The sequence below is a fragment of the Saccharomycopsis crataegensis genome, assembly GCF_037102585.1.
Source record: "Saccharomycopsis crataegensis DNA, jcf7180000000074, whole genome shotgun sequence".
Taxonomy (NCBI): domain Eukaryota; kingdom Fungi; phylum Ascomycota; class Saccharomycetes; order Ascoideales; family Saccharomycopsidaceae; genus Saccharomycopsis; species Saccharomycopsis crataegensis.
In genome coordinates, this window is record NW_027043821.1 from 1 (window position 1) to 26,497 (window position 26,497).

Genomic DNA, 26,497 nt, shown 5'->3' on the forward strand with positions numbered 1-26,497 from the left:
TTACTACCTTCTCTACCTTATATCCTCCACATCTCCCCACAATCTCCTCATACTTTCCCTACTTATCATCACACCATCACTTTCCCTTCCATATCACACATTCCAATCACTTCCTCAACACATTTCCCACTTTTTCACCAAAGAATACATCCTCTTTTCACCACTAGACACATCTCATCAAAATTACCATTCTACCTATTTTTCCACCACATTTCAACCTCAATATTTCATATTATATTCTTATCCATACCAATTCTTCCACATTTTCAACATATCTCCTTCACTTTTTTCTCAACTCCTTTTTTTCATCAAATACCCCAACATTCAATTCTCACTTATACTCATATATGACCTTCCATCATCAAACATTCGACATCCCCATTTTTCCACCACATTTCAACCTCAATATCTTATTCAACAATCAAAATCATAATAAATATCCCTAAATATTCCACAAACAATCTCACTTTTTTTTTCACTCCCTTTTTTTTCAAAATATCTCATCATTCAATTCATCTTCATACATCTTCTCTAACAAATAATTCCATCATTTCTCAACCACATTTTCACTTCCATCTCCCATTTTTTAATCATATTCATTTTAAAATCTCTCAACTATTTTATAACCAATCTTACTTTTTTTCTTCAATTTTCTTTTTCTAAAATACACACACATTCAATTCATCTTCATACATACATCCCCACCATCATCCAAAATTTGACATCCCCATTTTTCCACAATATTTTGATTTCTCTCACCAACTTTTTAATCTTAATCATATTGAAATCCTTCAAACATTCCATAAACAATCTCACTTTTTTTTTTCACTCTCTTTTTCTTCAAAATAAATCTCCCTCATTTCTCCACAATACATCATCCCCCGACCTTCACCAAAATTCAACATACCCTATTTTTATCTCTCAATTATTTCTCAATATTCCATATCATGATCTTATCCACATAAAATGATCTCAATTATTTCATCTACAATCTTACTTTTTCTCTCTCTCTTTTTTTTTCCATTAATATCTACACATCTATTTCTCATACATACAATAATCCCGATCTTCCTCAAAAATTACTCACCTAATTTCTCCGCCACATTTTTATTTCCCTCTCCTATTTTTTAATCTTAATCATATTAACATTTCCCAAATATTTCAAAAACAATCTTTCTTTTTTTCTCTCACTTTTTTTTTCAAAAATACCTGACCCCTTAAATTCACACACATACATGACCCCCGACCATCACCAAAATTCATCCAACCTGATTTCCCACCACATTTTCATTTACATCTCCTACTTAACAATCATATCTATATTACAATTTCCCAAATATTTCATAAACAATCTTCCTTTTTCTCTCTCACTTTTTTTTTCAAAAATACCTCACCCTTAAATTCACACACATACATGACCCCCGACCATCACCAAAATTCATCTAACCTGATTTCCCTTACACATTTTTATTTTAATCACCTATTTTATGATTATAATCATATTAAAATCTCTCAAATATTCCATAAATAATCCTCCTTTTTTTTTCAATATCTTTTTTCAAAAATATCTAGACCTCTATTTCTTACCTACATTCATCCCCACTCCCATCAAAAATCATCCAACCTGATTTCCCACCACATTTTCAATTCCATCTCCTACTTAACAATCATATCTATATTAAAATTTCCCAAATATTTCATAAACAATCTTTCTTTTTCTCTCTCACTTTTTTTTTCAAAAATACCTGACCCTTAAATTCACACACATACATGACCCCCGACCATCACCAAAAATCATCTAACCTGATTTCCCTTAAACATTTTTATTTTAATCACCTATTTTATGATTATAATCATATTAAAATCTCTCAAATATTCCATCAACAATCCTCCTTTTTTTTTCAATAACTTTTTCTCAAAAATATCTAGACCTCTATTTCTTACCTACATTCATCCCCACTCCCATCAAAAATCATCATCATCCTCATTTCTCTCCCACATTTTCTCCTCAATCCAACATTTTACATCTCAATCTATATTAAAATCAATCAATCATCTCATAAACAATCTTACTTTTTCTATTGAATAAAAAATACTCTCAAAATATCATCCCCATAATCTCCTTCTCTACTACACATATCCCATCAAAATTCCTTATTATCCTCATTTTTCTATCACATTCTACTTTCCATCTGATATTTTAGAATCAAATCCATAATACAATCTCTCAAATATTTCATAACTGGTCTTACTTTTTTCATAAATCTTTTTTTTCTAAATTACATAGACATTCACCTCCCATCTCTCAACCACACACCCATACAAGATCCCCGACCTTCACCAAAACTTTACCATCCCTATTTTTCCACCACATTTTATTCTCAATCATAACTATTATCATCAAACCTATATTAAAATCACCCAACTATTTCATAACTGATCCTACTTTTTTCATAACCTTTTTTTTTCTTTCAAAATATAGGATCATCTCATACATACACCCAACCCCGACCATCAAAACTATCATCTTCAATTGTTCCTACAATTTCCAACGATTTTCTCCATTTTTTTGAGCCAATCAATTCCAGATCTTCTAAATATATTGATGATATACTTACTTCTTTTCCTTATCTTCTCTTTCCCAAAATAATTCTCATTACATTCAAACTTTCATCACCATATTATCATACAAACCACTGCAATTCTCCGCAATTCTCCGCCAACTGACCGCTCTGATTTTCAATATAAATACCCTAATCAATCATCCTATCCTCATAATATATCAAATCATCTCCACTTTCTCTTCACTCATCTTCTTTTATATTTTAATTACCACACAAATCATCCTGCTCTGGTACATTTCCACCACGGAACGGGTCCTGCACCCCTGCTTTTCCCATTTTCAATATCCAAGATATCCCAAATATAAATACTTAACAAAAATAGATTATATTTTTCTAACACGCCTTCAAAATTTATAGTTTTATATGATTTTAAATTGATTTTTCTTTTAATTAAATTACTACATTCATGAGCTTTTACAATCACATCTCCATACTCTATATTATAATTTTCAAATGACAATCCCACTTTTTTCATTGGGACCTCTTAATCATGCTAAATTTCTCCTGATTTCCCAATAGGGTCCCAAACCCCCTGCGAATTTCTCCGAACTGTGCCAACCAATTTCTCCTGTTGGTGCAACGCACATTTCAAACGCCAATATCTCTACCACATTATATTATCTTTCAGATAAAATTATATATTTTTGCTCAGAATCCTCTCCAGATTTCAACAGCATCATTACTAGCCATGTCCACTAAATATTCATCATTTAAAAATGTCTCCTGGTTGTGCTGCAATGTATTGCATTTCTCCAGATTGCGCGTCTGTATCCCTAGGTGTCAAAAGTGGGAATTCATCATCTTAAATGGAGAACAGCTCCTACCATACATTCGTTCCCATTTCTTGAAAACCGTAATCACGTGCTACTATTAATATTATTATAGATATCCGGTTTTATAGAAAGTAGCACAGAATTATGGAAAAAATGAGTATAATTTGATTAAACTGAGTAGCTTAGAGGCTTATAGAGCCAGTCACTTAAAAAAAGAAAGGAATTAATATGAATTTTATATACTGTTGGTATGAATAATTGAAGTGCAATAGTATGAACTATTTTTCTTAGATGGTCTGAATAAATCCCGCTGCGGTGGTACGAAAAATACCGGGGGTCGGTATGAATTATTTTTTGCCACTGGTATGAACATTTCCGGTGGGTGGTACGAATAAAAAATGAAAACACTGTATGCGATTGCGCTCTGGCTGCCTTTATCTAGCTATATGTAAAGGATTCCTCTGCGGTAGTTAACGACGGTTTGAAGTAAGCGATAGCGTTTTGGTACGACCTCCATGTAATGGTTTGTTTGGGTAACATAGTAGTTAAAGTATATTAAAGAAGAATAAAAACTAAAAGGAATAGATGAATTAAGCTTTTTATAGGTGAGAAAAGAAAGTAAGACTTACCTAAAAAGGAACTCAAAGGGAAATAAAAAGGTAGTCGGAGATAAGAAGGTTGTCCGAGATAAGGAATGGAGTTAAATAAAGAAGAGAGAAGAAAAGATAAGAACAATAAAAAGAAAGAAAGAGAAAGAAAAGTAAAAAAGTGTCTAGATCATTACATGGTTTCGATCAATTCACAAACAACCTTAAATAAGAGCAATGACACCGGCTGCCAAAGCGATACCACCACCCAAGAAAGATCCAGAGGAAATCATGCCAGCGCCTCCTTGAAATGAGGATACAGAAACAGAAGAAGAAGAAGAAGAAATATCACTGGAAGATGAGCTAGCTTCTCCGACAGTGGTTGGGTCTTCGGAGGTATTTTTTGCAGAGTTAGTGATTTCAGCAGAAGAAGTTTCGGTTGAGGAAGATTCAGAAGACGTTTCACTAGAGGAAGTGACGGAGATGGTTTCAGAAGAAGTTTCGGTTGAGGAAGATTCAGAAGACGTTTCACTAGAGGAAGTGACGGAGATGCTTTCAGAAGATGCTTCAAAAGAGACACTGCTAGACGTGGCAGCACACAAAGTACCAGTTGGCGTAGTTGGCTCACCACAAGAACCCAATGGGGCTTCCAAGTATGGTGAGTAGTACTCCCACAAACACCAACCACAACTCAAACAACCACTCAAGTTTTCAGCGAAAATTCCAGTAGAACAGTAGCAGTCGGTATCATATGAGCCACCAGAAGAACACCCTTCGGCCGCAGAAATCTATTTTTATGTTAGTAATTGAAAATTAAGTTATGATAATACATAAATAGAGAAACCACATACCATGTTACCACATAACGCGTGACAATTATAAGATGCGGCATCTCTCTTTTCAATGGCAAAGACAGAATCCAAGAGACTATTTGGCATATTCATATTTTGAGCCAAAGCGAACAATTGTTTTTCTGGAGCAGCCACAGCATAGGCTTTGGAAGCAATGGTAGTGAGAACAATAGCAACTCTATGAAACAACATTTTTAATTGATTGGAGATTTTGTTTCAAAGGAATTAATAAATAATTTGCAATGATCAATTTATAACTAATAGCCTGTCTAGATCTACATGAGGAGGATTCGCTATTTTATATTTGACTAGAAAAGAAAAACACAAAAAAACACACCTCCCAAAGCGCTTTCATTTTTTAGCCATTTTTAATATCCACCCCAGTCTCTAAGTTTCGGTATATTTCCATTTTAAGCCTATGTCTGAAGAAAATTCAAAAAAAAAAGGGTAAAAAGCATAATAAACTTTATTGTGTCTGAGAAACAGATTATGGTGAATTGTATGAAATTGATCGTTAGGGAATAGAAAGAATGGTTAGAAGCCGAATTCAGCAAAACTTCTGTTGAACCGTAAGGAATATATTGACTTTCTTGGTGCTCTATTTCCAATCTATTCTAAAATAGGTAGAGCAGACAAATCAATAGAGAATATTAGTAAGTGCGCTTCTATATTACTCATCCTTTATTATGTATTCTACAAGCACATCACTATCTTTTCACCCCGGATGGCATTTCAAACATGTTAAGGTACATGCATATACATATGCAGTTTTTTTTTTTTTTTGCATGGCACATAGTGGGGGTGATAAATAAAATATCTACTAATAATTAGGCTAAAAAGAAAGTCAGTTATCAGATTATCAAAGAAGAGTTAGGAATAAATTAACAAAGAGATAATGAAACTTCGCAACATGGTTACGGCTGAGATCAGAGGAGCCAAAACAAACAAAAAAAGTTCACATATTCGAAAGTTACGGTGGGCCATAGAGGCCATAGATGGAATAGATTAGGCTTTAATTAGGGTGTTTGTTGTATGTAGGTTTAACGCATCTATAAATTTGTGAAAATGAAGCAGATTCAGGTTTCTTTTGACAGGTTCCTTATCTTCACATGTGAAATAGAAATTGTTAGAAATCTCTAACATAAGCTTCGTCCCATGTTAATCGACGGATTGAGAGTCTTATATCGTAATTCGACCTACTAATGGTTCTATCGAATGAAATAAAATAAATTGTTAAAGTAAGTATAAATACTGTGTAAAAGTTTAAGCGTGACCTCTAAAATAAGAATAATAGAAGATAATGTTGAACTGGTTCGGTTACAGGATGGTCGCTGGCGGAGGTTTTAATCATGGTCGACATGCTGAAGACCATATCTTTGAGTTCGTTAAACTTCTCGATAGTGACGAATATAGGGTTGTCGTTGGCTTTATGGTGAGTTGCAATTAGAGCCAACTTGCTAATAGCTTCGTTGAAGGTTGGTATAGTTTCAGGACTCATGATTGGGATACACGGAAAACTAAATGTCGGTTTATAGATATTAATGTAACAATAGTGATAAGTATAAAGTAAATGCAAACTTTTAACAATATATAAACAGGAATTTAGTTGTGAGTCTTGATGATTATATATACATTATAGTGGAAACTATTGATCGTTAAAAGCTACAAAAGTAGTGGAATTATTGTCAGTTCTAATGAAATTTCAATACTAACTGCACTACCTGAGAGTGGTTACACACGACGATTCGAGTCTAAGGATTGATAAGTACGAATAGTCAGCCAATCAGAGTTATCCTGATACTAGAGAAGGTTGATCTTCAGAGATTTAAATAATTTTATATAGATGCATAATATCGTACCACTGGTAGGAGGAGGAGCTGCGCTTGAGAGGATCCGATTTTGACTGGACCCTAAGCTGGAATAAACGACACACAAAGATTCTATCCAGCCCCCAATCTAACTTGTAACTACTCATAATCATTAATTTCTAACTTCCCGGTGTAAGGTCTGTACTACAGGAAGACTAACATTTTGCTATTTAAAAATCTAAAAATTCATTTATGAAAACATTAATAAAGGGAATACAATCATTAATAGAAAACAAAGCTAGCTCAAAAACTTTTTTTTCTTAGAAATCATTGCGGATGAATATCAATGACATATATGTTTGATATATATTTCTAATTATCAACTAATTTAACAAAAACTTTATGGCAAAGATATTTGGGATACTAACAAATTTGGGGAGAAATAAAGTCAGAAAGACTCAAAAAAACAGTATATATCCGGAGAGTCCTTTATTCTTATGTTTTTCTGACATTCTTGTTTCATAATATTAGTCATTTCTGCTGGCCCACAACCTACTACCGCCAAACATTTTTGTGACGATGAAGTAGACTTTTTGATAACAGAATTTGTGCTGCTGGCAATATTGCTCTTGATATCAATTCTCAGATATTGGATATCAACCAATCCTGTTTCCTTAATAAACTTCAAAAACTCAATGGCTTCTTTGGTCTTCTCTATAACCACCTTGGGATAGGTAATATCGCTTATTTGACTAGTGTTATTTCCATATTCTTTAGATGAATTATCAATTAAAGAATCACAATCTTTTGGAATGTTAATTTCATTATTTGCAGAGGTTATGTGAATAGTAAGACTGAGTTTCCCATTTCGCAAAAAAGGTATTAGCTCGTCAATAATATGCTTATACCATATTATATTAGCCTCTTTTTTCACTGACCATAAAAGGTTGACAACTGGGTTGAGTGGTCTATATCCAAAATCTCCAATAGAGTCTCTTCTTTGAATTTCCCGCAACAAATCACAACAAATCGGGAAAGCAACAGAGCCACCGCTTCCGGCACACATGAATAATACTGAATCGAATGTAATTAGCTTTTGGAAATTTGCCCCGTATGGACCTTGTATACTAGCTTGGAAGGTAATAGAATTTTCTTCAAATTCAAAATGTTTATTTGCGGAGGATTTTCCTAATTTTAAAAACCCTTTTATATTATTATATATCGGAGTGACTGAAGGGATGATTTTCGCTTCCACCAGGAGCTTCAAATTTTGAATCTTTGTTGTCTTTGGAGAATGTTTCAGTGAACCATCTTCTGGTACAATAGCTTTTTTGAGAAGCTTTCTTGTAAACCCTTTTTTCTTTCTAATCAAGAGTTTTATTTTACCTGAAGAAGGCAATGAGCAGATTGTGAATGGATGCCATTGACCTAAGCTAATTGAATTTATATTGAGCATAATGTATTGACCAGCTTTCCAGGTGCCAAATTGAGGAATGATGTAAGACCACCAAGCCTCGCATTCTCTCTCCTTTGTTATATGCATTGGAATAGTGACCATGACTGTTTCCTCATCAAATACCTCAACTTTAGATATCATCATGGATGGGGATTTTGCTTTCTGAATCATTCCTAATACCATGCTAACTATTTTGTCTAAGACCAATAAATGTACCGAAATAATGGCACCCAATCTACTGGAACTGTTGTGGAAAATCAAAAATAACATCATCAATGCAGAAAGCACTCTATGTTGAATCAAAAAAAATTCAAAAGATAGTTTTCTGATAAATCTAAATGAAGCCCAAGTTAATAATGAGCATGAGGCATAGGAAATCATTCCAAAGTATTGAGGCGGGATATAGATCATGATTGTGATACCCATGTCAAGCCAATATGAAGCACAAAGATAAAGGTGCATTGTAGCCAACAACCAACAGGTCCTACCGACCCAAATGTGGAATCTAATTAATCTTTCAGGCTGCACAGCAGTAATGGAAGAAAGAAAATCGTTCTTGACTAAAAATAGGAACAAAGATGTTGTTTGGCCGGTCGCCAATTTCCCCAATCTTTTGCCAATCACATAATGGCGAGGAATGTAAGTAATGTCTGCAGTTTGTGCAAATGAGAATATGACCAACAACAAAAAATAAATCCAGTATCCTAAGTGCAAGGATGGCTGAATATAAATATTTTTTATATTCTTCCTCCACGGAGTTGGAATAGCGATACTAGAACCCAAGAACTTCAGGAATTTAAGGAATTTGAAATATCCCTTGTTGGTGAGACCATTATTATCCCTTTTGTTTCTCAAGTAATATGGTATCCAATGAATTATAATACCATGAAAGATTAATATTATAAAAGGAATAGCAAAGCTCAACCATTCAAATTTAGAATTTCTCTTTTGCTCAACATAGTACTGCTCTTTATATGGAATGGTCATTTTGAATGTTTTTCTGAATGCTTTTTTTTTTTTCCTTTTTTTTTTTTTAGCTGTTCCCATATTTTGAAGATTGAAATACATGGGACAAAATTCATATAATATATTCTCTCATACTGAGAGGCAGTGACTGAGAAATTAAAAAAAAAAGAAAATTTTAAATCTTAAATTTTCTTTTATTGAATTGTGGGTGCTATGCATCTTTAAGTTCTAATGCATCGATCTATAGCATGCATTTGCAGATCTATGTATATTATAAGATTAACTGTCTAATTTCTGTTAAAGCACACCCTCGGGTGTATTAATTTTACTGTTATTCATTAACTATTCGTAGTTCTCTTTGAAAGATTATTTATATAATATTGGGTTAAAATTTCGGTAGAATCAATATATTATTTTCAATCCCGTATTTTCGTTCAATATTTATTATTATTAACGATTTCAGGATCCATAACAAAACAAAAAATACACAGATTATTTAAATATGCTCTCCCTATTTCTCATTACTATAATTTTGACGCTTGTCAGTGCTGACAATTGGTCCACTTATCCACTGATTTCGAAAACGGCTTCCATTAACGGTTTTGCTGACCCAATTTACTCAAACTTACCGGATTGCGCCAAAGAGTGTGTAAAATTTGATACAGATAATACTCCATGTCCTTACTGGGATACAGGATGTTTCTGCGTTATGCCTCAATGGTCAGGTGAAGTTGCTGATTGCTTTGCTTCAAAATGTTCAGGTAGTGATGTTGTGTCTGCTACTTCATTGGCTATTTCCTTGTGTAACTCTGCTGGTGCGAAAACTTGGATGATACCAGCATCTGCCTCCACTCAAATATTATTGGCTAAAGGTACTGCTAATGCTGCTATAACTGCTGATATCACTAGCAGTTCTTCAGCCAGTACTATCCCCAGTACTATCCCCAGCACTATCACCAATACTTATGAGGCTTCATCCACTATATCATCTGCCTTAAGCCACAACTCTTCAACTATTAGTTCTGCTGTGCTGGCTTCTGCTTCTGATTCCACCAGTACGAATAGTAAACCTACAGAAAATAACGGTGCTTCATCAGGGTTTACTAGCACTCCTTGTGTTTTGGGCTATCTCCTCTTGATTTTTATTTCATATCTTTGTTAATTATTAATCATCACCATACCCCCTTTCTTTTTCTTAACACAGTTTTATTTTTGCTTAATAACGTTTTCCTTTTTCCTGAAAAAATCTCTATATTTTCTTATTATTTGATACTTATGAAAAAAAGTATTTTACCTTTATTTTCTATAAAATTATCTATACGACATTATATTATTTTTCAGATAAAATTATATATTTTTGCTCAGCATTCTCTCCAGATTCCAACACCATCTTTACTAGCCATTTCCACCAAATATTCATCATTTAAAAATGTCTCCTGGTTGTGCTGCGATGTATGGCATTTCTCCAGATTGCGCGACCGTATAGCTAGGTATTTATTACAAAATAATACTTCCTCAAAAAAATATAATATTACTGAACGATTTTCTAAAATTAATAGATACAAACAACACCCTTCAAATATTCCTTATGGCACTCACATAACAAAATTCACGCACTGAAATATCTGACAATCACATCGATCGCATGCCAAACTTCTCGCGTTCATCGCTCTACAATATTCCAAATTACACATCAATTTAGATAGACATCTTGAATATTATTAGACATATATTTTTCAAATATTCTGCTCTAAATAACTGTATACCTCTCAAAAAATAATAATCAAAATTCATGAAATAAATCGTACATTATCACCTATTTCACTAGTGCCATCTCAAACTTCATCAAATCTGAAATTTACATGATTTCTCGACAAATTTGGAATTCTTTTTTCCACAAGCTCCGTTTCCACAACCAATATCAAAAATATACACTTTCCTGAACACAATAACATCAAAAATATATCCCTCACCCAAAATTTGCATGAATTAAATGCCTATATTACTTGCTCGACCATACAGCGCACCAACTGCACGGGCTATTGCCGCAGGTAATTCCAAGGAATGCACATCGCACCGCCAAAGAAACGCCGCTATGGCACATATTTTCACGGGGTGCTCGCACCCTCCGATATCCGCTCCTTGGATTGCACATCAGAAAATCCTCGCAACGCACAAGTCGAAATCTTCAAGCCAAAATTATGGGCACCAGCACCACGAATTAACCTATTTTTGATACCAAATACTTCACCAACGCCCGCTATTTACATATACATACTTTTTGCAGTCGATTCCCGCACTTTTCTTTTTTTTTGCAGATTCACCCAAACGCACACCTTTGTATGGTGGATCCAGTGAACGCACAACGCTCCAGCAGGTGTATTCCACTTCTCAGATCTCAAATACTCCTTCATTAGCTGCTCATATTGACCATTGCGCTCTCGCTGCACTCTGCTAACAACCATTTTTTTGCCCCTTACAAACTCGCTGCATTTATCTAGCTATATGTGTAGATCAGCGGTCATGAAAGGGTCGTTATACATTGAATTCGGGGGGTCTTGAAGATTGACCGGTGGTGCTCCTAGGGCAAATTATAGCAGCATTTTCTGGGTAGCTGTCGCAACATCTTCATTGCCCGCCACCGCGTGGCGCAACTTCTTGTGGGCAATTTTACCTTTCTCACTCAGGAAAATAGGAAAATCTTCAATTTGTGGCTGTTGGAAGTTTTCTTCAACTAATTTAACAAAAAATGTCCATCTTGTAAAGTAAAGTATTGGCAATAATAAAATAGGAAAATTTTTATACCGAGCCTTGAGGTATATGTTTTCAAGGTTCCTGTTTTGATCTGCTTTCTAATGTTAACCCGAAACATAAGAAGGGGATATCATTTATAGTTAGCAACAATAATTATTATATAGAAAAGTATATAGAAAAGTATATAGAGATAAGTATCTTACCGAAAGGTGTAAGGGGAGATAAGTATCTTACCGAAAGGTCTAAGGGGAGCTATGAATATAATAAGTCAATAACGACTATATAGCCCCTAGTCTGAATATTGTAACAATAATCATAAAACTATTGAATTAAGATGTCCAGAAATAATCCAGTTAATGATAACATAAGCGAGACCTCTCCGGATTCACTATCTACTAATGTTTCCCTGTCGAATAATACGAAAATTGTTTGTTGAAATGTAGCTTTAAGTAAAGTGCAAGCTCCAATAGCTTGATTTTCAAGGGGTCTGTAGGTCTTATACTAGGAACCAGATCATTAGATCTCTGCTAATAAATATTTGTAGTCGTTGCTATCAAGATTATATTTACAGCCATTATTGGTTTAAGGTTACTAGGTGTCGTGCTGTTTGTCCTTACTACTGTCCTGTAATATTAACTTAATTTTTTATTAAAATAATATATAGGGAATGATGGGTTTAGTACCTCTTTAAATAGATAAGTAGTCAAGAATCGTAGTTATGAGATAAGGAATAAGATAAGGAATAAGATAAGGCAATTGATTAGGTAATGAATGAACAATACTGGTGGTATATGGTACAAAATGCAATAACGTTACATATATGGATATTTCATGCCACATTGTACCCACACAAAGAGGCCCGATTAATTTAGTTTTTAAGTAAAACAGTTTCATACTACATATATCTACATCTCTGTTTTGTGGATGCCTATTTCTAAAAAAACAGCTCATCGTAGAATGAAGTCAAATGGCGTCGTTACTAACACCACTCCGGTCACTGAATATAGTCACGTTTCCTTCCCGGTAATCTTTTTCGCTCTCTCACACAACATTTTGCCTTCGAATAAATTTGTTGGATTTTTGGATCAGTAAACGTTGATCTCATCACATCTAATCACATATTGCAAACTTACAAAGTACCTAGTAAAATCAAAAAGAAAAAAATATGGTGTCCGCCGAATTCAATGAAAAAGTATGTTTCATTTCATATTCGTGAAGTGACTTTTCACAATCTGTATTGTGTTTACTAGTATTGGGAATTACATTTAAATGAGTTTTACTCAAGTTTTGGAGAAATGTAATATAACTAACCCCAAATAGGCTGAAGCTGTCAAGAACTTGACTCAAAAGCCAACTGATGATGAATTATTGGAATTGTATGGTTTGTTCAAGCAAGCTACTGTTGGGGACAACACTACCACCAAGCCAGGTGCTTTTGATTTCAAAGGTAAATACAAGTGGGCTTCATGGGACAAATTAAAGGGTACCAGCCAAGAAGATGCTGAAAAGCAATACATTGAATTGGTCACAAACTTGATTGCTAAATACAATTAGGTTTACCCTTATTTTAATGAAGAGAGATGTGATGGATTTTATTTTCTTTATTTATTTGTGTTGCTTTAATTTTAGTTCTTCTCTTCCCAAGATATTTTTCACAATATGGTAGTAAATGTACACCTTAGAGGATTGTTTCCTTTATATTTTTGATCTTTTGCTTTTTTTTTGTTTTATTTTGGTAAATTTTGTAAATTGTGTTTGTAGTAGGCATAGTTTTGTTGATTTTGCTAAAGTTCAATTTTCTTTCTTCTGGGATTGCAATTCTTGATAATTGGATAACATTTTGGTAATTCTAATCGTGAGATCAATGAACATAACCAATGGAATAAGAAATGTTGGGAAATAAACCCAGAATAACTTTAATCTATCCGATTGAGTAATGGTGAATCCCAAGAGATCACTTGATCCATTATTGTAAATATAGATATCATAAAGACAAAATAGGGTGGTTAAAGACGCATTAAAGCCGTAGGTCATCAACAATGGATAGAATTTCTTGATGTCTATTTATTTTTGATAAATGTTAGGAAACTTATCATCGTAGTTTTATTGGGCGCATTATATATGAAGACTTACCATTCCACAAAGCATAAATGCCTATGAAAAACACCGGAAGTTGGAAAATTAGCTCGACAAAACCGGCAACCTTCAACCATGAAGGAGCCAATAACAAGATGAAATCCTTGTTCTCACTGATATGAAAGTTCAACACCTTTGTTTGGATAGCCAAACGATAAGCCGGAGGAATTACTAAGGCACTATCAACGAGAACTGTTATTGGAATGTGTATAAGGAAATACAAGAGATAGAAGGTGTCCAATTTGGGGTTACTCGAGACAGTCATGATGTGTTTGACAGTTAGAAGTTGTGTTCAGTTCCAGGATACAGGGGGATTTGTGAGAAATAAAGAAATAGAGAACAATAATCACGTGTGACTGTTACACATCCGGGTAATACAATATAGTTTGTAGTGGGAGGCACTTTGTATCACCAAGAAAAAAAAAGAGACAAAAGACAAAAATAAAACCAACATCAAACACCTCATCGATAATCCCACATCATCATCTCTCACAAGTAGATTCTTCAATTATAACACCACCCATTATATTTAAGGACTGAACTGTTTTTTCATATTAAGGTTCTTACATTTCCTTCAATACCGTCGCTTATTATACTCGTTTTATCTGAAGATTCACTCCTATCATCCGAGCATCATTAGCTGTGTGTTTTTTTGTTTTTTATAATATCACCAAGGAAAGACCTCGTCAACGAAGAAGAAAGAAAAAGGACTTTTGCATTTTGAAATCTAAAGTTCAGATCATCACATATTACCCATAGATATTCTCATCTTACAAAAACGGAAATAATCAGGATAATACAAAATATCTAATAATGTCTGGCGCAAGAACCCCATCTAGATCATATGATATGATCATGAAATTATTATTAGTTGGAGACTCCGGTGTTGGAAAATCTTGTTTATTGCTTAGATTTGTTGAAGATAAATTCAATCCAAGTTTTATCACTACCATTGGTATTGATTTCAAAATTAGAACTATCGAAGTTAACGGTAAAAGAATTAAGTTACAAGTTTGGGACACTGCTGGTCAAGAACGTTTCAGAACCATTACAACTGCCTATTATAGAGGTGCTATGGGTATTATTTTGGTTTACGATGTTACTGATGAAAGAACTTTTGCCAATGTCAGAACTTGGTTTTCAACCGTTAACCAACATGCCAATGACGACGCCCAATTAATGTTGGTTGGTAACAAGTCCGATGAAACTGATAATAGAGCTATTACTAAACAACAAGGTGAAAGCTTGGCTAAAGAATTGAACATTCCATTTATAGAAGCTAGTGCCAAAACTAACGAAAATGTTGATGAAATCTTTTTCCAATTAGCCACATTAATCCAAGATAAGGTGTCTCAAGATCAATTGAACAATGATGGTAGAGGATCTCTTAACGTCAATAAGGCTGCTGGTGCCAAGGCTGGATGTTGTTAAAGAACAAAGAAGAAAAGAAAAGATAACCTAGAAAAGAACAAAAAAAAATCTGAAAAACGGGCAAAGTAAAGCATGTGGTTGGAGTTGCTTTGCTGGATTTATTATTTTCGTGTCCGTCTTTCAATGTGTCCAATTATATATATATGTTTATATATATATATATATATAATTATCTCTATCTAACCAACAGTTTGTATAATTTATTTATTTATTTTTATTTTTACCGCAAGGTTGTTTTTCTCTATTATTTATTAGTATGTTTCAAGAATATTAATGATGTCGACAGTTTGTATGTATGTCCACATTATTATTATAATCATATTTTTTTTTTTTTTCGAGGTACCTCATTTTCTTTTTAATTTATTGACTTTTGCTTATTTATCTTTTTCTTTGTTATTATTATTATTATTTTTATAATTCATTATTTATTGAAATCTAGAACGTTTACTGTTATTGTAAGCTATGTAGTCAGGAAGTGAATACAACAATAACCAAAAAAGTTAGCACGTCAACCAAAAATTGATTATTGAGGTGACAAATGACAGACTTTGAATATACAGCCACAAATACGGTGGTTGACTATCTTACTCGGTAAATATGGATCCACGAAGAAAAACATTTCTGCTCCGTGTAAGCAAATGCGGACAAATGTAAATAAAAATAAACACACTTACACGAACAAATTCAACCCGAGACGCGCGCGCTCCACCCCCTTGTGTCCCTGTACCTTTTTGTGCCAAAATAACAATGAAATAAAAATAGAAAATTCACCCTCCGAATCCCCCGTATATATATCTTATTAATTTTATTATAAATAAAGCTCTCCCCCTCCCCTTAACTTTGAAATTGAATTAGATGTCCTAATCATCACTCTCTAAAATAATTCTTTTACCAACTCCCTACTCTCCACTATACAAATAATCTAAAATGGCCAGTACTACCAGTGTCTCTCTTGTTCAAACCCAAAACGTTGCCGGTTCAAACTCCACCTCTGCTTCCAACTCCACTTCCTCTTCTAGTGCTAATGCTGTTAAAATTAATGGTCAAGACAACTGGAAAATCATCGCGATCTTTGCCGGTTTCCTCGGTGTTACCACCATCTTGTCATCTATGTAATTGCGAATTGCTTTTATGATGATAAGCTGCTGCTATTCTATTCTCGGGGATCATGCATTTCATCTGATTCAGCACTCTGCTTTTATGACCTGTTTAATGTTTTTTCTTTAATGTTTTTTATTTTCGCTTGTGGATTCTGGAATCCATGCTCACTCAAAGATTTTTTTTTCTAAGCATATAGTCTGGTTTTATTTTTTTTATCATAGCATCTAATTTATACAATTTATTTAAACTAGTGTCCGTGTTCCATATCATGTGTAGCTGTTCTAAAAAGCTTTGGGATATTGAACTAAAGATCCTATCAACACTTTCTATATAAGCGATAGAAAAATCTCATATTTTCCAACTTCATGCTATAATTTAAATGCTTTTCAATTCTAAACCAACAACTATCATCACGGTTTATGAGTTCCCAGCTTCCATCTTCACCAGGTTTACCTGTCAAGATTGTGTCAATAAGAAACTGTATTGGAAATGTTTTGGATCCGATATCAATATGGGAAAATGATCCTGCTGACTCAACTATCAAAAAATAACATCCTTTGATGCAATATTTATTCAATTTTTGTAAAAAGCGAATTGCCTCAACTTTGTTCTCTCTGAAAAGTTCATTGGTGGTGAACAACAGGGTTATAAAGTTTTGACTAGCCAATCCCAATTCCTCAACACCCATTTGCAAAATATCTCTTTTATCAAATGTATAACTCAAATCAGAACTTCCAACCAACCAATTTGTATCAATATATCCAAAGATATCCTTTAAACCGTCATGCCAATCAGAAATATCCACGATATTTACCTTTACCTTCTTAGAACCAATGTTTGCCAGGTTTTCCATCATTCGCGAAAAAACAGAAGCTATTCCAACAAACTCCCCCCCTGCTCCACCTCCAATACTCAAACAATTCACCAAATTATCCTCACTGGTTTTGATACTTGTCAATAAGTGATAAACTTCTTCAAGATATGAAAAAATCGACGCATAAGCTAACGCCCGACTAGGTGACCACCTAGCCATGTAAAATTTGTTTCTTGTACCATCTCCAAATGCCTCCAAATAATTTCTCTCATATAGCTGCTGCTTTATAAGCTGAATTTGATCATATAACTGTTCTGATTGTAACTGGTCTTTGAAAACCACTTCGAATAAATCGAGAATTTCTTGACCTGTTTTTGTTTTGATATCATCAAAAGGAACAATGCTTGATTTTCCTTCTTCTTTTCCACCCTTGCCCTGTTGGTTCATTTTACTTTTATTACCTGACATATTATTCACCTCCAGAAGCTGAACAGTATCATAATCTTAGGAGTTTGAAATTCCACTGTGCAATTTGTAAAATTATCTTCTCGAAAGCCATAAAAAAAAAAAAAACAATGCTACACCAACAATACGGATCTATTCAGATTAGACTTTTTTTTCTGTAATGTTTTTGTTATCTTTTCTAGATGCCATCTGACAGAAGCAACCAAAAACAATAAGATACTTATGATTTCTAATGTCTCCTCAACAGAGAATAGAAGAGTACAGTGCTCTTACATCAGTTTTGTATGGAACTTGACTCATCGTCATTGCCCACTATCCATATTGGTTACTAACATTGCAACAGATCATCATTCAATGACTATGGAAAATGGGCGATAAATGACTTGATTCTCCCAAAAAGAAGTAAATTCGCCACCTTATTACCCGAACAGCAGAAAATGCTTCCGTGGTTTGAAAACCATCTCGATAAAGTTTCTGAATGTATTGAATTAAATAGCATTTTCTTCCAGCAACTCGGCCAACAAGTTGCGGGTGATTGGAATGCTCCACTAGACCCAAAATATTGGTATGTTTGCAAACCCTCCGATACACAAAAAACAAGGTCTTTATTGACCCAAATCTCACGAGAATGGAGTACTGAATGCCGTGAAGAGAGACATATTAGTTTTGGGAGGATCATAGAAAGTTTAGAGGAATTGTATCAGGATTTAACCATTGAACAGAAATCACAATTAAGGATTTTGGTTCCTGGAGCTGGATTAGGGCGATTAATATTAGAGATAATTTTAAAAGGATATCTGTGCCAAGGTAACGAGGTTTCATTTCACATGCTATTGGCGTCTAATTTTTTTCTCAATAAGATACCCTTCCAAACAAATAATAATCAAACCAAGCTCATAAAGCTCTACCCTTTTATTCATAAATTCTCTCTTTCACCTTCAAGATCAAAACAAGTGAGGAGTATCACTGTTCCCGACATCAATCCCATCAACGAGTTGATTATATTACATCAAGAAAACCCCCAATTGAATGTCGAAAATTTGATGTCCATCACCACTGGGTCGTTTGTTGATATTTACGGGCCGAACACCAAAATTCAACAATCAAACTTCTATTCCATATCCAACGATTCTATAAGAATCAGGGAGGAAAATAAATCTAGATTTGATTCAGTAGTCACATGCTTTTTCCTTGATACTGCTATAAACATTATCGAATACTTATATTCCATTCACAATACCCTTAAGCCCGGGGGTCATTGGATAAATTTTGGACCGTTGTTATGGCATTTTGAAGATGATGGTGATTCGACCAATGTTATTGTGGAGGATGAGGAGGTGCATGTGCCCATGGAAGGTTTAGAATTATCATTAGAAGACTTGATAGACCTAATCAAGGAAATTGGATTCAAGTTTGTAAAGAGAGAATCGGGGATCAAATCTACATATGGCGCAAATCCCCAATCTTTAGGGAAGTGGGTATATGATTGCGAGTTTTGGGTAGCCCAGAAACTATGATGCTTTAGGCGACCTCTTTATGTTTTGTAGGGTCATGATGAATCCTTTTATCAATTTGCATCAAAATTAATTCCACGGAACGCCTTCAAACTAACACTGTTTCATGATGGCTCAAGTTCCTAATTTGCCAGTGTGAAAGTATTTATTGTTTTGAAGCCACATCACCACTGCCTACAGTAATTATTGATTAGAGTAACAGGAACAAAATAGCAGATAAAACAAAAGATAATAATATACATTTCCAATGATCACTGATGAAGTATGTAGTAGAATGACATATGCTAGAATAAGGAACAGGCTAGTTATAAAACTAAAAAAAAAAAAAAAAAAAAGAGTAGAGAACGTCAAAAACCACTTCTCTTACCAAATTGAAAAGTCATATCAATTACCATCGTGGTTTTAGTTTAAGTTGTCTAGAAAGAGTATGCGCGATACCTCTGCAAGCCAAATAAAAATAACAATGTCCATTTTCAATAGAATTTTATTCAGTATATTTAGTAATAACAAAATGATAGATGACAAATCATGAGAAAATAGTTGCACTGGTTTCAATTATGTTGTATTTAGATCTTTTTCCCGAAATAAGTCCATTGGTCTTCAAGTGGTTTTTCTTCCAATTCCTCCCAACTAGTACCATATAGTTAGTAATCTTATACTCTCCATAATAAAGTATCAATTTGAAACTTCTCTTAAAGTGAAAAAAAGAAAAAAAGAAAATGAAAAAGAAACAATACCTACCATTTCCATTCAGCCAATTTATTAGCCAATTCCAATTCCTCGTTGGCTTGAACAATCAATTCTTCGATCAAGCCACCCCCAATCTTCTTTTCAATATCTTCAACAACCTCATTGCTTTCAACCACAGCCAATCTTTGTTTGGTGAAACCTTCAGTGGCTTGTCTGTAAACCGAGTATTCAGGGAACTTGGTATTTAGGGTATCTAATGTGACATTGTAAAGAGTAATAAGGGCTGGTCTAGGATTTGGATGTTGCAACAACCCTGCCAAACCGGTTGGATTTCCTTTAGCGGATTTCACCAACACTTTTTGAGCATTTCTTAAATAAGGATAGTATCTCATATTTCTTGTGATTATTTGGTGTTTCTCTTTATATAACAATACGTTGACACACTACTTTTTTTTTTTTTAAGTACGCCTTTTGCATTATTAAAATTTGGATTATTTGAATTTTCAATTATTGGTCCATCACTAAAGCATACCCGGCCATATACCCCGAGCATCGATCACTTGCAGACTTTAGGGGGTGCATACGTCTCCTACAACATTTTATTATAGAGAAAATGTAACTCAAACTCTTAGTTGATAAAGTGTACATATAGAAACAAATACAATGTGAAATGATGTCATGGTGTAAGGAATCGTAAGTGTCAACATACGTGAGAAGCACATATAATGACACGAAAAAAAAAGTAGAATGAAATGAAATCGTTCATCAAACATATCATGAAAAAAGAGTGAATGATCTTATTATTAAACCACCTCATAGTAACTTAGCATGCTTGATATCACTTCTGAGACGGTAAATAAAGGTACCCAAGACACAAATCAATACCAATAACAAATAAATGAATGTCTTAATAGTTTTGAACAATTTTTCGGTAGAGTCTTTATTAAGTTCGTCTTTCTGCAAAGTTGCAAGTCTGAAAGTTTCCTTTTCTTGTTTTTTGTTTTCCTCGCCCATAACAAGAGAGTGTAATTTACGGTCGACTTCTTTCAAGTACTTTTCCAAAATATCGTTTTGTGAAGTCAATTGTTCAATTTGTCTGTGCAAATTAGAATTCTCAGTATTCTGTTTGTCCATAGTGTCAGATAATTTTTTAGATATCTGAGCATCAAAGGCAGTGAGTTTATTAAGAATTCTGTTGATTGATTCTTGGTTGACATTATCTGGAACTGTGTTGTCAGGTTGTTCTTGTGATGCTTTAGGAACTCCTGTAGTTCTACTGGTCACCACACCATCCACGTTCTTAGTGATAATTATTGGCTGTGCTGCTAACTCGACATGGTCATACTCTTGTTCAGTTGGTATAATCGTATCGTATACATTGAGTTTGAAAATTTCAAAAGCCTCTTGTTTATCGTATTTCCCACTGGCAGCACTAGCACCAATGATAAAATCTAAATCTGACTCAGATACTTTAAATTGATTAGTTTCAAAACAGATCTTATTATCAATCGAAACTTTGAATTGGCTGAAGATATCGTCGTAACTAATTCTAAGAGTGGCGGGAACTTGGGAGTCTTGATATCCGATAATACATTTCCCAAACTCCTGTTTGAAAAATTCTGGGTTTGTAACATCAAACTCTTTAGAGTTATCGTTAGCATAACCACGTAGTGTTGATCCCAATGGGCCATTACTATCAACAACTATTGCTAACCCATCGAACTTTGAAGGTCCCCCGTACATTGTTGTATCAGTACGGACCAATTTATCAACATTACCTTGAGAATCATTTAAAATCCAAAAGACAAACCCATTACCAGTCTTTCCATCCGAACCAGTGGCTCTAAAAGTCAAGTCTATGGAAAATGATTTCTTGGACAATCTGTAATTCTTATTCCAAATAGAACCTTCATATCTCCCAGAGGAAGATTCTGGAGTTAAAAGTAATCTCCCACCATCTAGAGAGGTGCTACCTCTTGATTCCCAGTCTAAAAAAATTTGGTTAATAGCTTATTTTCATTATGTAACGCAATATTCGATGGTCACTTACTTGACAACTGTTTAGTATTGGTCAACTCTACCAACTTTGGAAGAGACAAGCCAGTATCAACAGGCACTTCATCAGCCTCGTGTGCCAATGACAGTGTAAGAAGCACGAGCGTGGAAACTATTTTGGAAAGCAACATGCTGTTTAGGGTGTTCCTTGAATTAAGTCAAGCAAAACTACTCTACTACCTAATATTGGTTGGATTTTTTTTGAGATGCTTTTTTTTGTGTGTGATCTGTTCAGAATTTTGTTTGCACGTTCACGTGAGGTATCACGTGGATACAATTTACCTCCTATATCTGATAACAGGTCCCATAAGACATAATATTACAGTGAATGTATTTACGTACATACATATGTACATCACAAATAGAATAGATCTATAGCTTCGAGGAATATTGATGGCAATACTAACCGGATATTTTTGTTGATCTCGGAGAAGTAATAGCGCCCTCTTCAATGCCATATAATGCAAACCACAAATCGATAACTTCCGCGGAAGCAGCCACACCTCCCGTTTTAGGAATGGCAAATCGACCAGTTCGGGATATTACCTCATAATTTAAATCATGAAGATAACAGATCTCCCCTCCAGTGCCCTTCTTTGTCTTGCCTGTGCTGGGAGCATGAAAATGATCGTATCTTCTTGATTCGATAAAAGCTGTCTCACTTGCTTATCATACCCCAGCAAGCTGAATGATTGCAACGGTGCAGTTAATGTGTTGAATAAATCTTTTAAGTTATATATACATACTATCTCTTACTGCCGACAATTGCCTGCTCGCTATGGACAGGAAGGGTGTCCCAATTTGGTCTATCTTTGGGTGTATGGCTATCGACTCACAATCTGTTTTTGGTTTTGCTACCCCCCAAAAGGGGGTAGAAACCCCAAAAGGGGTTTGTAGACAAGCCCTTTCTGGTCTGGGCTTGAGATTTTCGCTGTTATCAGCAGCCAAAAAGATTTTTACCGGGAAACCTGGGGTTCACAAAGAGAATTAAACAATATTCATCAGTAAATCAAAATATCTACTAACTATCCCCCAGTAAAAACATACATAAGGAAAAACAGAAAAAGAATAAACTCTGTATCTTAACTGAAAAGAAAAAAAAATTTCTTTTCCTGCAGCATGCTTTTGTTCTACATTTCCGTCATGCAGGATCCTGCCTTTAGAGTCTTATATGTTTATCTTACAAAAAAAATAATACAAATATACCCTGTTCTACCAGTTATTCAGTAATGTCAATAGATTCCTCAGTCTACCATTGTCGTTTAGATATCTCTTATTTCCAAAATGAAGTTCGCCTACTTTTTGTTGGCTGCGATTGCCTCCGCCAATCCAGTTGAAAACGTTTTGCAATTGAACAGAAGAGATTCTTTCAACTTCACAAACGCTACAACTGAAAGTCTCACTACCATCAGTCTCACTACCACCGTCTCTAAATTGACTACCATTTACCCTACAGCTGGTTCCGTTTCTAAAGCTAGCTCAGAATCTTCTGCTTCTGCCGCTGGTTCTAGCTCTGTTTCTGCTGCTGATGTGACCTCTGCTGCAATCTCTGCTGTCAGCCCAGCTCCTCCAATCTCCATCTCAGCTTCCAGTAGTGCTTCCGAATGTTCATCAACTGATTCACCTATTAATGAATACGGTTTATACAAGAACCCAAATGCCATTAAGCCAAAGGCGTTCATCATTTCTATGTTTCACTATGAAACTATCTGGTACGAAAAGTTGGATTTTGCCCACAACATTACCGTTCCAGGTCTTTCTCCACTTTTCCCACACGTACATTGTGTTACCAACTACAGTATTTGTCAATTCATCACCGGTGAATCAGAAATTAATGCTGCTGCCTCTGTTACCGCTTTGATGTTGTCCCCTCTCTTTGACCTCTCCGAAACTTACTTCTTGATTGCTGGTATCGCTGGTGGTGACCCTTCACAAGTCACTTTGGGTTCAGCCACTTTTGCTGAATACGTTGTTCAAGTTGGCCTTGAATATGAAGTTGATTCACGTGAAATTCCAGAGAAGTACAACTGGACCACCGGTTACTTCCCATACGACTCCTATGAACCAGATGCATACCCAGGAAGTTGGTACGGTACCGAAGTTTTCCGTGTTAACGGTAAATTAAGAGACAGAGCCTTTGAATTGGCTTCTAATGTTACTCTTAGCGTCGGCACTGCAAAGAACGTTGCCTTCAGAGAATTATACGACTACGCTCCAGCCAACCAAGCTCCTGCTGTTGTTAAGTGTGATGGTGTTACCTCCGATACTTACTGGTTTGGTGACATTTTGACTTCCTACTTCAGCAACTTGACTCACACCATGACCAATGGTTCTGCTACTTTCTGTGCCACTGCTCAAGAAGATAACGCCAGTATGGAAGCCATTATGAGAGCTCACTTATTCGGTCTTGCTGATTTTTCAAGAGTTGTTGTTATGAGAACTATCTCTGATTTCGCCAGAGCTCCACCAAAATATGACGATGATGCCATCAACTTCTTCAACAATGTTTCCCAGGGTGGTTCTTATGTCTCAATCGAAAACATTTACAGAGCCGGTTTGCCATTCATTGAGGATGTTTTGGAAAACTGGGACACTTTGTATAGCGTCGGTGCTTTTAAAACTGATGAGTACTTGGGCGACGTTTTTGGTACTTTGGGTGGTACTCCAAACTTTGGTCCAGGTGCCATTACTGAACCAGAAGCTTGAGCATTTTTTTTTTCTTCGTTATTTTTATCTTAATATCTTGTTGTTTGTATAATATCATAATACCCTTTCTTCTTTTTTGGCTCCGCATTTATTGCTAGAGTGTTATTTCTCTTGATAGCCTTCAATATTCATGAAGCCATCCATTTAATTATGTTTACCCATTATTAATACTACTTTGGTCAGCACGACCACATTTTCTAATACTAAAGTTAATCCTAATCACTGCCATTATATCGTATTTAGATTATGTAGATATATCTTCACAGGCTTTTTCAGGTTCTTCAAAGGACTATTGTTGGAATTTACCCACATTTGATAACGTCCCGTGCAAATGGTGTCTCTCGGAGAAAAAATATATATATATATATGTACAAGTTTGATACATTTGTATCGTTAAGCATTTCAGAGTAGTAGATCACTTGCAAGGAACAAATGATTCTTCATAGAGCCAGAAACAGGCTTATAAGTACCGCGCTACTAGGTGCAAAGCCTGTGAGATACTTCAGTGTTAGTCTTGAGAAGGTTACCTTGCTATCAGACAACTTAACACCATCACAAATTCAAAATAAATCGCTGCAAGACTCATCAGATATTGGAAAAGAAGTATCCAAATATTCAAAGCAGCAGGAGCTTTCATTGCCCCAGGAGATGCTTGATAATTCTCTTCAACAAATCGATAAAAAGCTTGCATTCTACAGTGCTATCAAAAAGACGTATAACAAAGATCAATATCAAAAATTAAAAGCTTGGTTGAATTGGCTTCATAATCGCCAAACAGTTTTTATTGCCATAGACTTGGAAGCTTTTGAACATGGGAATGATATTCCACTTGAAGTTGGTATATCCATTCTTGATTTCAATAAGCAGAAAAACGCTATCATTCCTGACTTTTTAAATTTGCATTTCATCGTTAAAGAGTATGAAAACAAGACAAATGGTAGATTTGTGCCAAACAACAAAAATAGACACATTAATGGGGCTTCATATATAGTACCTAAACATTCGATCCCCAAGCTTTTGAATGAAATATTCCATCGTTATGGGGACCCACTGGCTACATCAAAGACTTATGATTTTGATAATCCTCCACCTTTCGCTATTGTGGGCCAATCGTTTTATTCTGATGAATTGTTTCTATCTCAATTTTTTGGGTATACAATTCCATCCAATATTCCAGTTATTGATATTGGAAAAATCTGGAAAATGACATTTGAAACCCTGATAATGAAAAAATCTAACTTGACTTACATGTTAAAGAAATTGAATATTCCTGGTCTTTACTTGCATAATGGTGCCAATGATAGTTATTATACGTTATTGATTTTGCTCAAGTTGTTGAACCCGGAGGCTAGATTGAATTTTTACTGCAAGAACTATGATTTGATTTACGATTTTGAGGAATGGAAAAGATTAAATCTGAATTTGGGCTCAACCACAGAGCAGATTCAAAAGGCAGCTGCAACAAATGGCAAACATGATTTTGTGCAGGAAGTAGAAAATGTAACTTTCAAGAACGGTAAATACAAGTTCACCATTGATGATGACCTTATCGAACATTTTTACTCACCAGCAAAGAAGCAGAAGAAGAAGTGGAATCCTCTGAATAACTGTTTTATCGGTAGTATTGAACTCTCTGAGGAACAGGTATTAGACAGGCTTTCCGAGTTTTGGAAAAAAACTTGACACACTACCTCTACAAAAGGGTGAGTTGAAAACTTGATTCAAACACTACCCCCCTCAAAAAAAAAAAGAAAAAAAAATCTATC

At 34.8% G+C, this 26,497-nt stretch overlaps 13 protein-coding genes across 13 annotated transcripts; 7 read left to right on the forward strand and 6 right to left on the reverse strand. All coding sequences in view use genetic code 12, as the record gives it.

Moving 5' to 3' along the window:
- Positions 1-4,208: 4,208 nt before the first annotated feature.
- DASC09_018500 (uncharacterized protein) lies at positions 4,209-5,027 on the reverse strand (the record flags this gene model as incomplete). The annotated part of the gene is made up of 2 exons (XM_064995453.1): positions 4,209-4,772; positions 4,836-5,027. 2 exons carry the CDS (start codon positions 5,025-5,027, stop codon positions 4,209-4,211), a joined length of 756 nt encoding a protein of 251 aa, XP_064851525.1.
- A 2,064-nt stretch (positions 5,028-7,091) lies between these two features.
- On the reverse strand, positions 7,092-9,086 carry DASC09_018510 (ferric reductase family protein; the record flags this gene model as incomplete). Its single annotated transcript, XM_064995454.1, has 1 exon — positions 7,092-9,086. One exon carries the CDS (start codon positions 9,084-9,086, stop codon positions 7,092-7,094), a length of 1,995 nt encoding a protein of 664 aa, XP_064851526.1.
- Positions 9,087-9,567: 481 nt separating this feature from the next.
- Positions 9,568-10,227, forward strand: DASC09_018520 (CFEM domain-containing protein; the record flags this gene model as incomplete). Its single annotated transcript, XM_064995455.1, has 1 exon — positions 9,568-10,227. The coding sequence occupies one exon, from the start codon at positions 9,568-9,570 to the stop codon at positions 10,225-10,227; it is 660 nt and encodes a 219-aa protein (XP_064851527.1).
- A 2,757-nt stretch (positions 10,228-12,984) lies between these two features.
- On the forward strand, positions 12,985-13,373 carry ACB1 (long-chain fatty acid transporter ACB1; the record flags this gene model as incomplete). The annotated part of the gene is made up of 2 exons (XM_064995456.1): positions 12,985-13,011; positions 13,140-13,373. 2 exons carry the CDS (start codon positions 12,985-12,987, stop codon positions 13,371-13,373), a joined length of 261 nt encoding a protein of 86 aa, XP_064851528.1.
- A 237-nt stretch (positions 13,374-13,610) lies between these two features.
- Positions 13,611-14,220, reverse strand: EMA19 (Ema19p; the record flags this gene model as incomplete). Its single annotated transcript, XM_064995457.1, has 2 exons — positions 13,611-13,879; positions 13,953-14,220. The coding sequence occupies 2 exons, from the start codon at positions 14,218-14,220 to the stop codon at positions 13,611-13,613; spliced, it is 537 nt and encodes a 178-aa protein (XP_064851529.1).
- A 548-nt stretch (positions 14,221-14,768) lies between these two features.
- Positions 14,769-15,386, forward strand: SEC4 (Rab family GTPase SEC4; the record flags this gene model as incomplete). Its single annotated transcript, XM_064995458.1, has 1 exon — positions 14,769-15,386. One exon carries the CDS (start codon positions 14,769-14,771, stop codon positions 15,384-15,386), a length of 618 nt encoding a protein of 205 aa, XP_064851530.1.
- Positions 15,387-16,313: 927 nt separating this feature from the next.
- Positions 16,314-16,502, forward strand: DASC09_018560 (uncharacterized protein; the record flags this gene model as incomplete). Its single annotated transcript, XM_064995459.1, has 1 exon — positions 16,314-16,502. One exon carries the CDS (start codon positions 16,314-16,316, stop codon positions 16,500-16,502), a length of 189 nt encoding a protein of 62 aa, XP_064851531.1.
- Positions 16,503-16,803: 301 nt separating this feature from the next.
- Positions 16,804-17,769, reverse strand: BMT6 (25S rRNA (uracil2843-N3)-methyltransferase; the record flags this gene model as incomplete). The annotated part of the gene is made up of 1 exon (XM_064995460.1): positions 16,804-17,769. The coding sequence occupies one exon, from the start codon at positions 17,767-17,769 to the stop codon at positions 16,804-16,806; it is 966 nt and encodes a 321-aa protein (XP_064851532.1).
- Positions 17,770-17,998: 229 nt separating this feature from the next.
- On the forward strand, positions 17,999-19,283 carry DASC09_018580 (S-adenosylmethionine-dependent methyltransferase; the record flags this gene model as incomplete). Its single annotated transcript, XM_064995461.1, has 2 exons — positions 17,999-18,048; positions 18,110-19,283. The coding sequence occupies 2 exons, from the start codon at positions 17,999-18,001 to the stop codon at positions 19,281-19,283; spliced, it is 1,224 nt and encodes a 407-aa protein (XP_064851533.1).
- Positions 19,284-19,846: 563 nt separating this feature from the next.
- DASC09_018590 (complex I NDUFA5 subunit family protein) lies at positions 19,847-20,362 on the reverse strand (the record flags this gene model as incomplete). The annotated part of the gene is made up of 2 exons (XM_064995462.1): positions 19,847-19,910; positions 20,022-20,362. The coding sequence occupies 2 exons, from the start codon at positions 20,360-20,362 to the stop codon at positions 19,847-19,849; spliced, it is 405 nt and encodes a 134-aa protein (XP_064851534.1).
- Positions 20,363-20,783: 421 nt separating this feature from the next.
- EMP46 (Emp46p) lies at positions 20,784-22,156 on the reverse strand (the record flags this gene model as incomplete). Its single annotated transcript, XM_064995463.1, has 2 exons — positions 20,784-21,958; positions 22,021-22,156. The coding sequence occupies 2 exons, from the start codon at positions 22,154-22,156 to the stop codon at positions 20,784-20,786; spliced, it is 1,311 nt and encodes a 436-aa protein (XP_064851535.1).
- A 1,153-nt stretch (positions 22,157-23,309) lies between these two features.
- Positions 23,310-24,731, forward strand: DASC09_018610 (purine-nucleoside phosphorylase; the record flags this gene model as incomplete). Its single annotated transcript, XM_064995464.1, has 1 exon — positions 23,310-24,731. One exon carries the CDS (start codon positions 23,310-23,312, stop codon positions 24,729-24,731), a length of 1,422 nt encoding a protein of 473 aa, XP_064851536.1.
- A 432-nt stretch (positions 24,732-25,163) lies between these two features.
- DASC09_018620 (uncharacterized protein) lies at positions 25,164-26,414 on the forward strand (the record flags this gene model as incomplete). Its single annotated transcript, XM_064995465.1, has 1 exon — positions 25,164-26,414. The coding sequence occupies one exon, from the start codon at positions 25,164-25,166 to the stop codon at positions 26,412-26,414; it is 1,251 nt and encodes a 416-aa protein (XP_064851537.1).
- Positions 26,415-26,497: the final 83 nt, after the last annotated feature.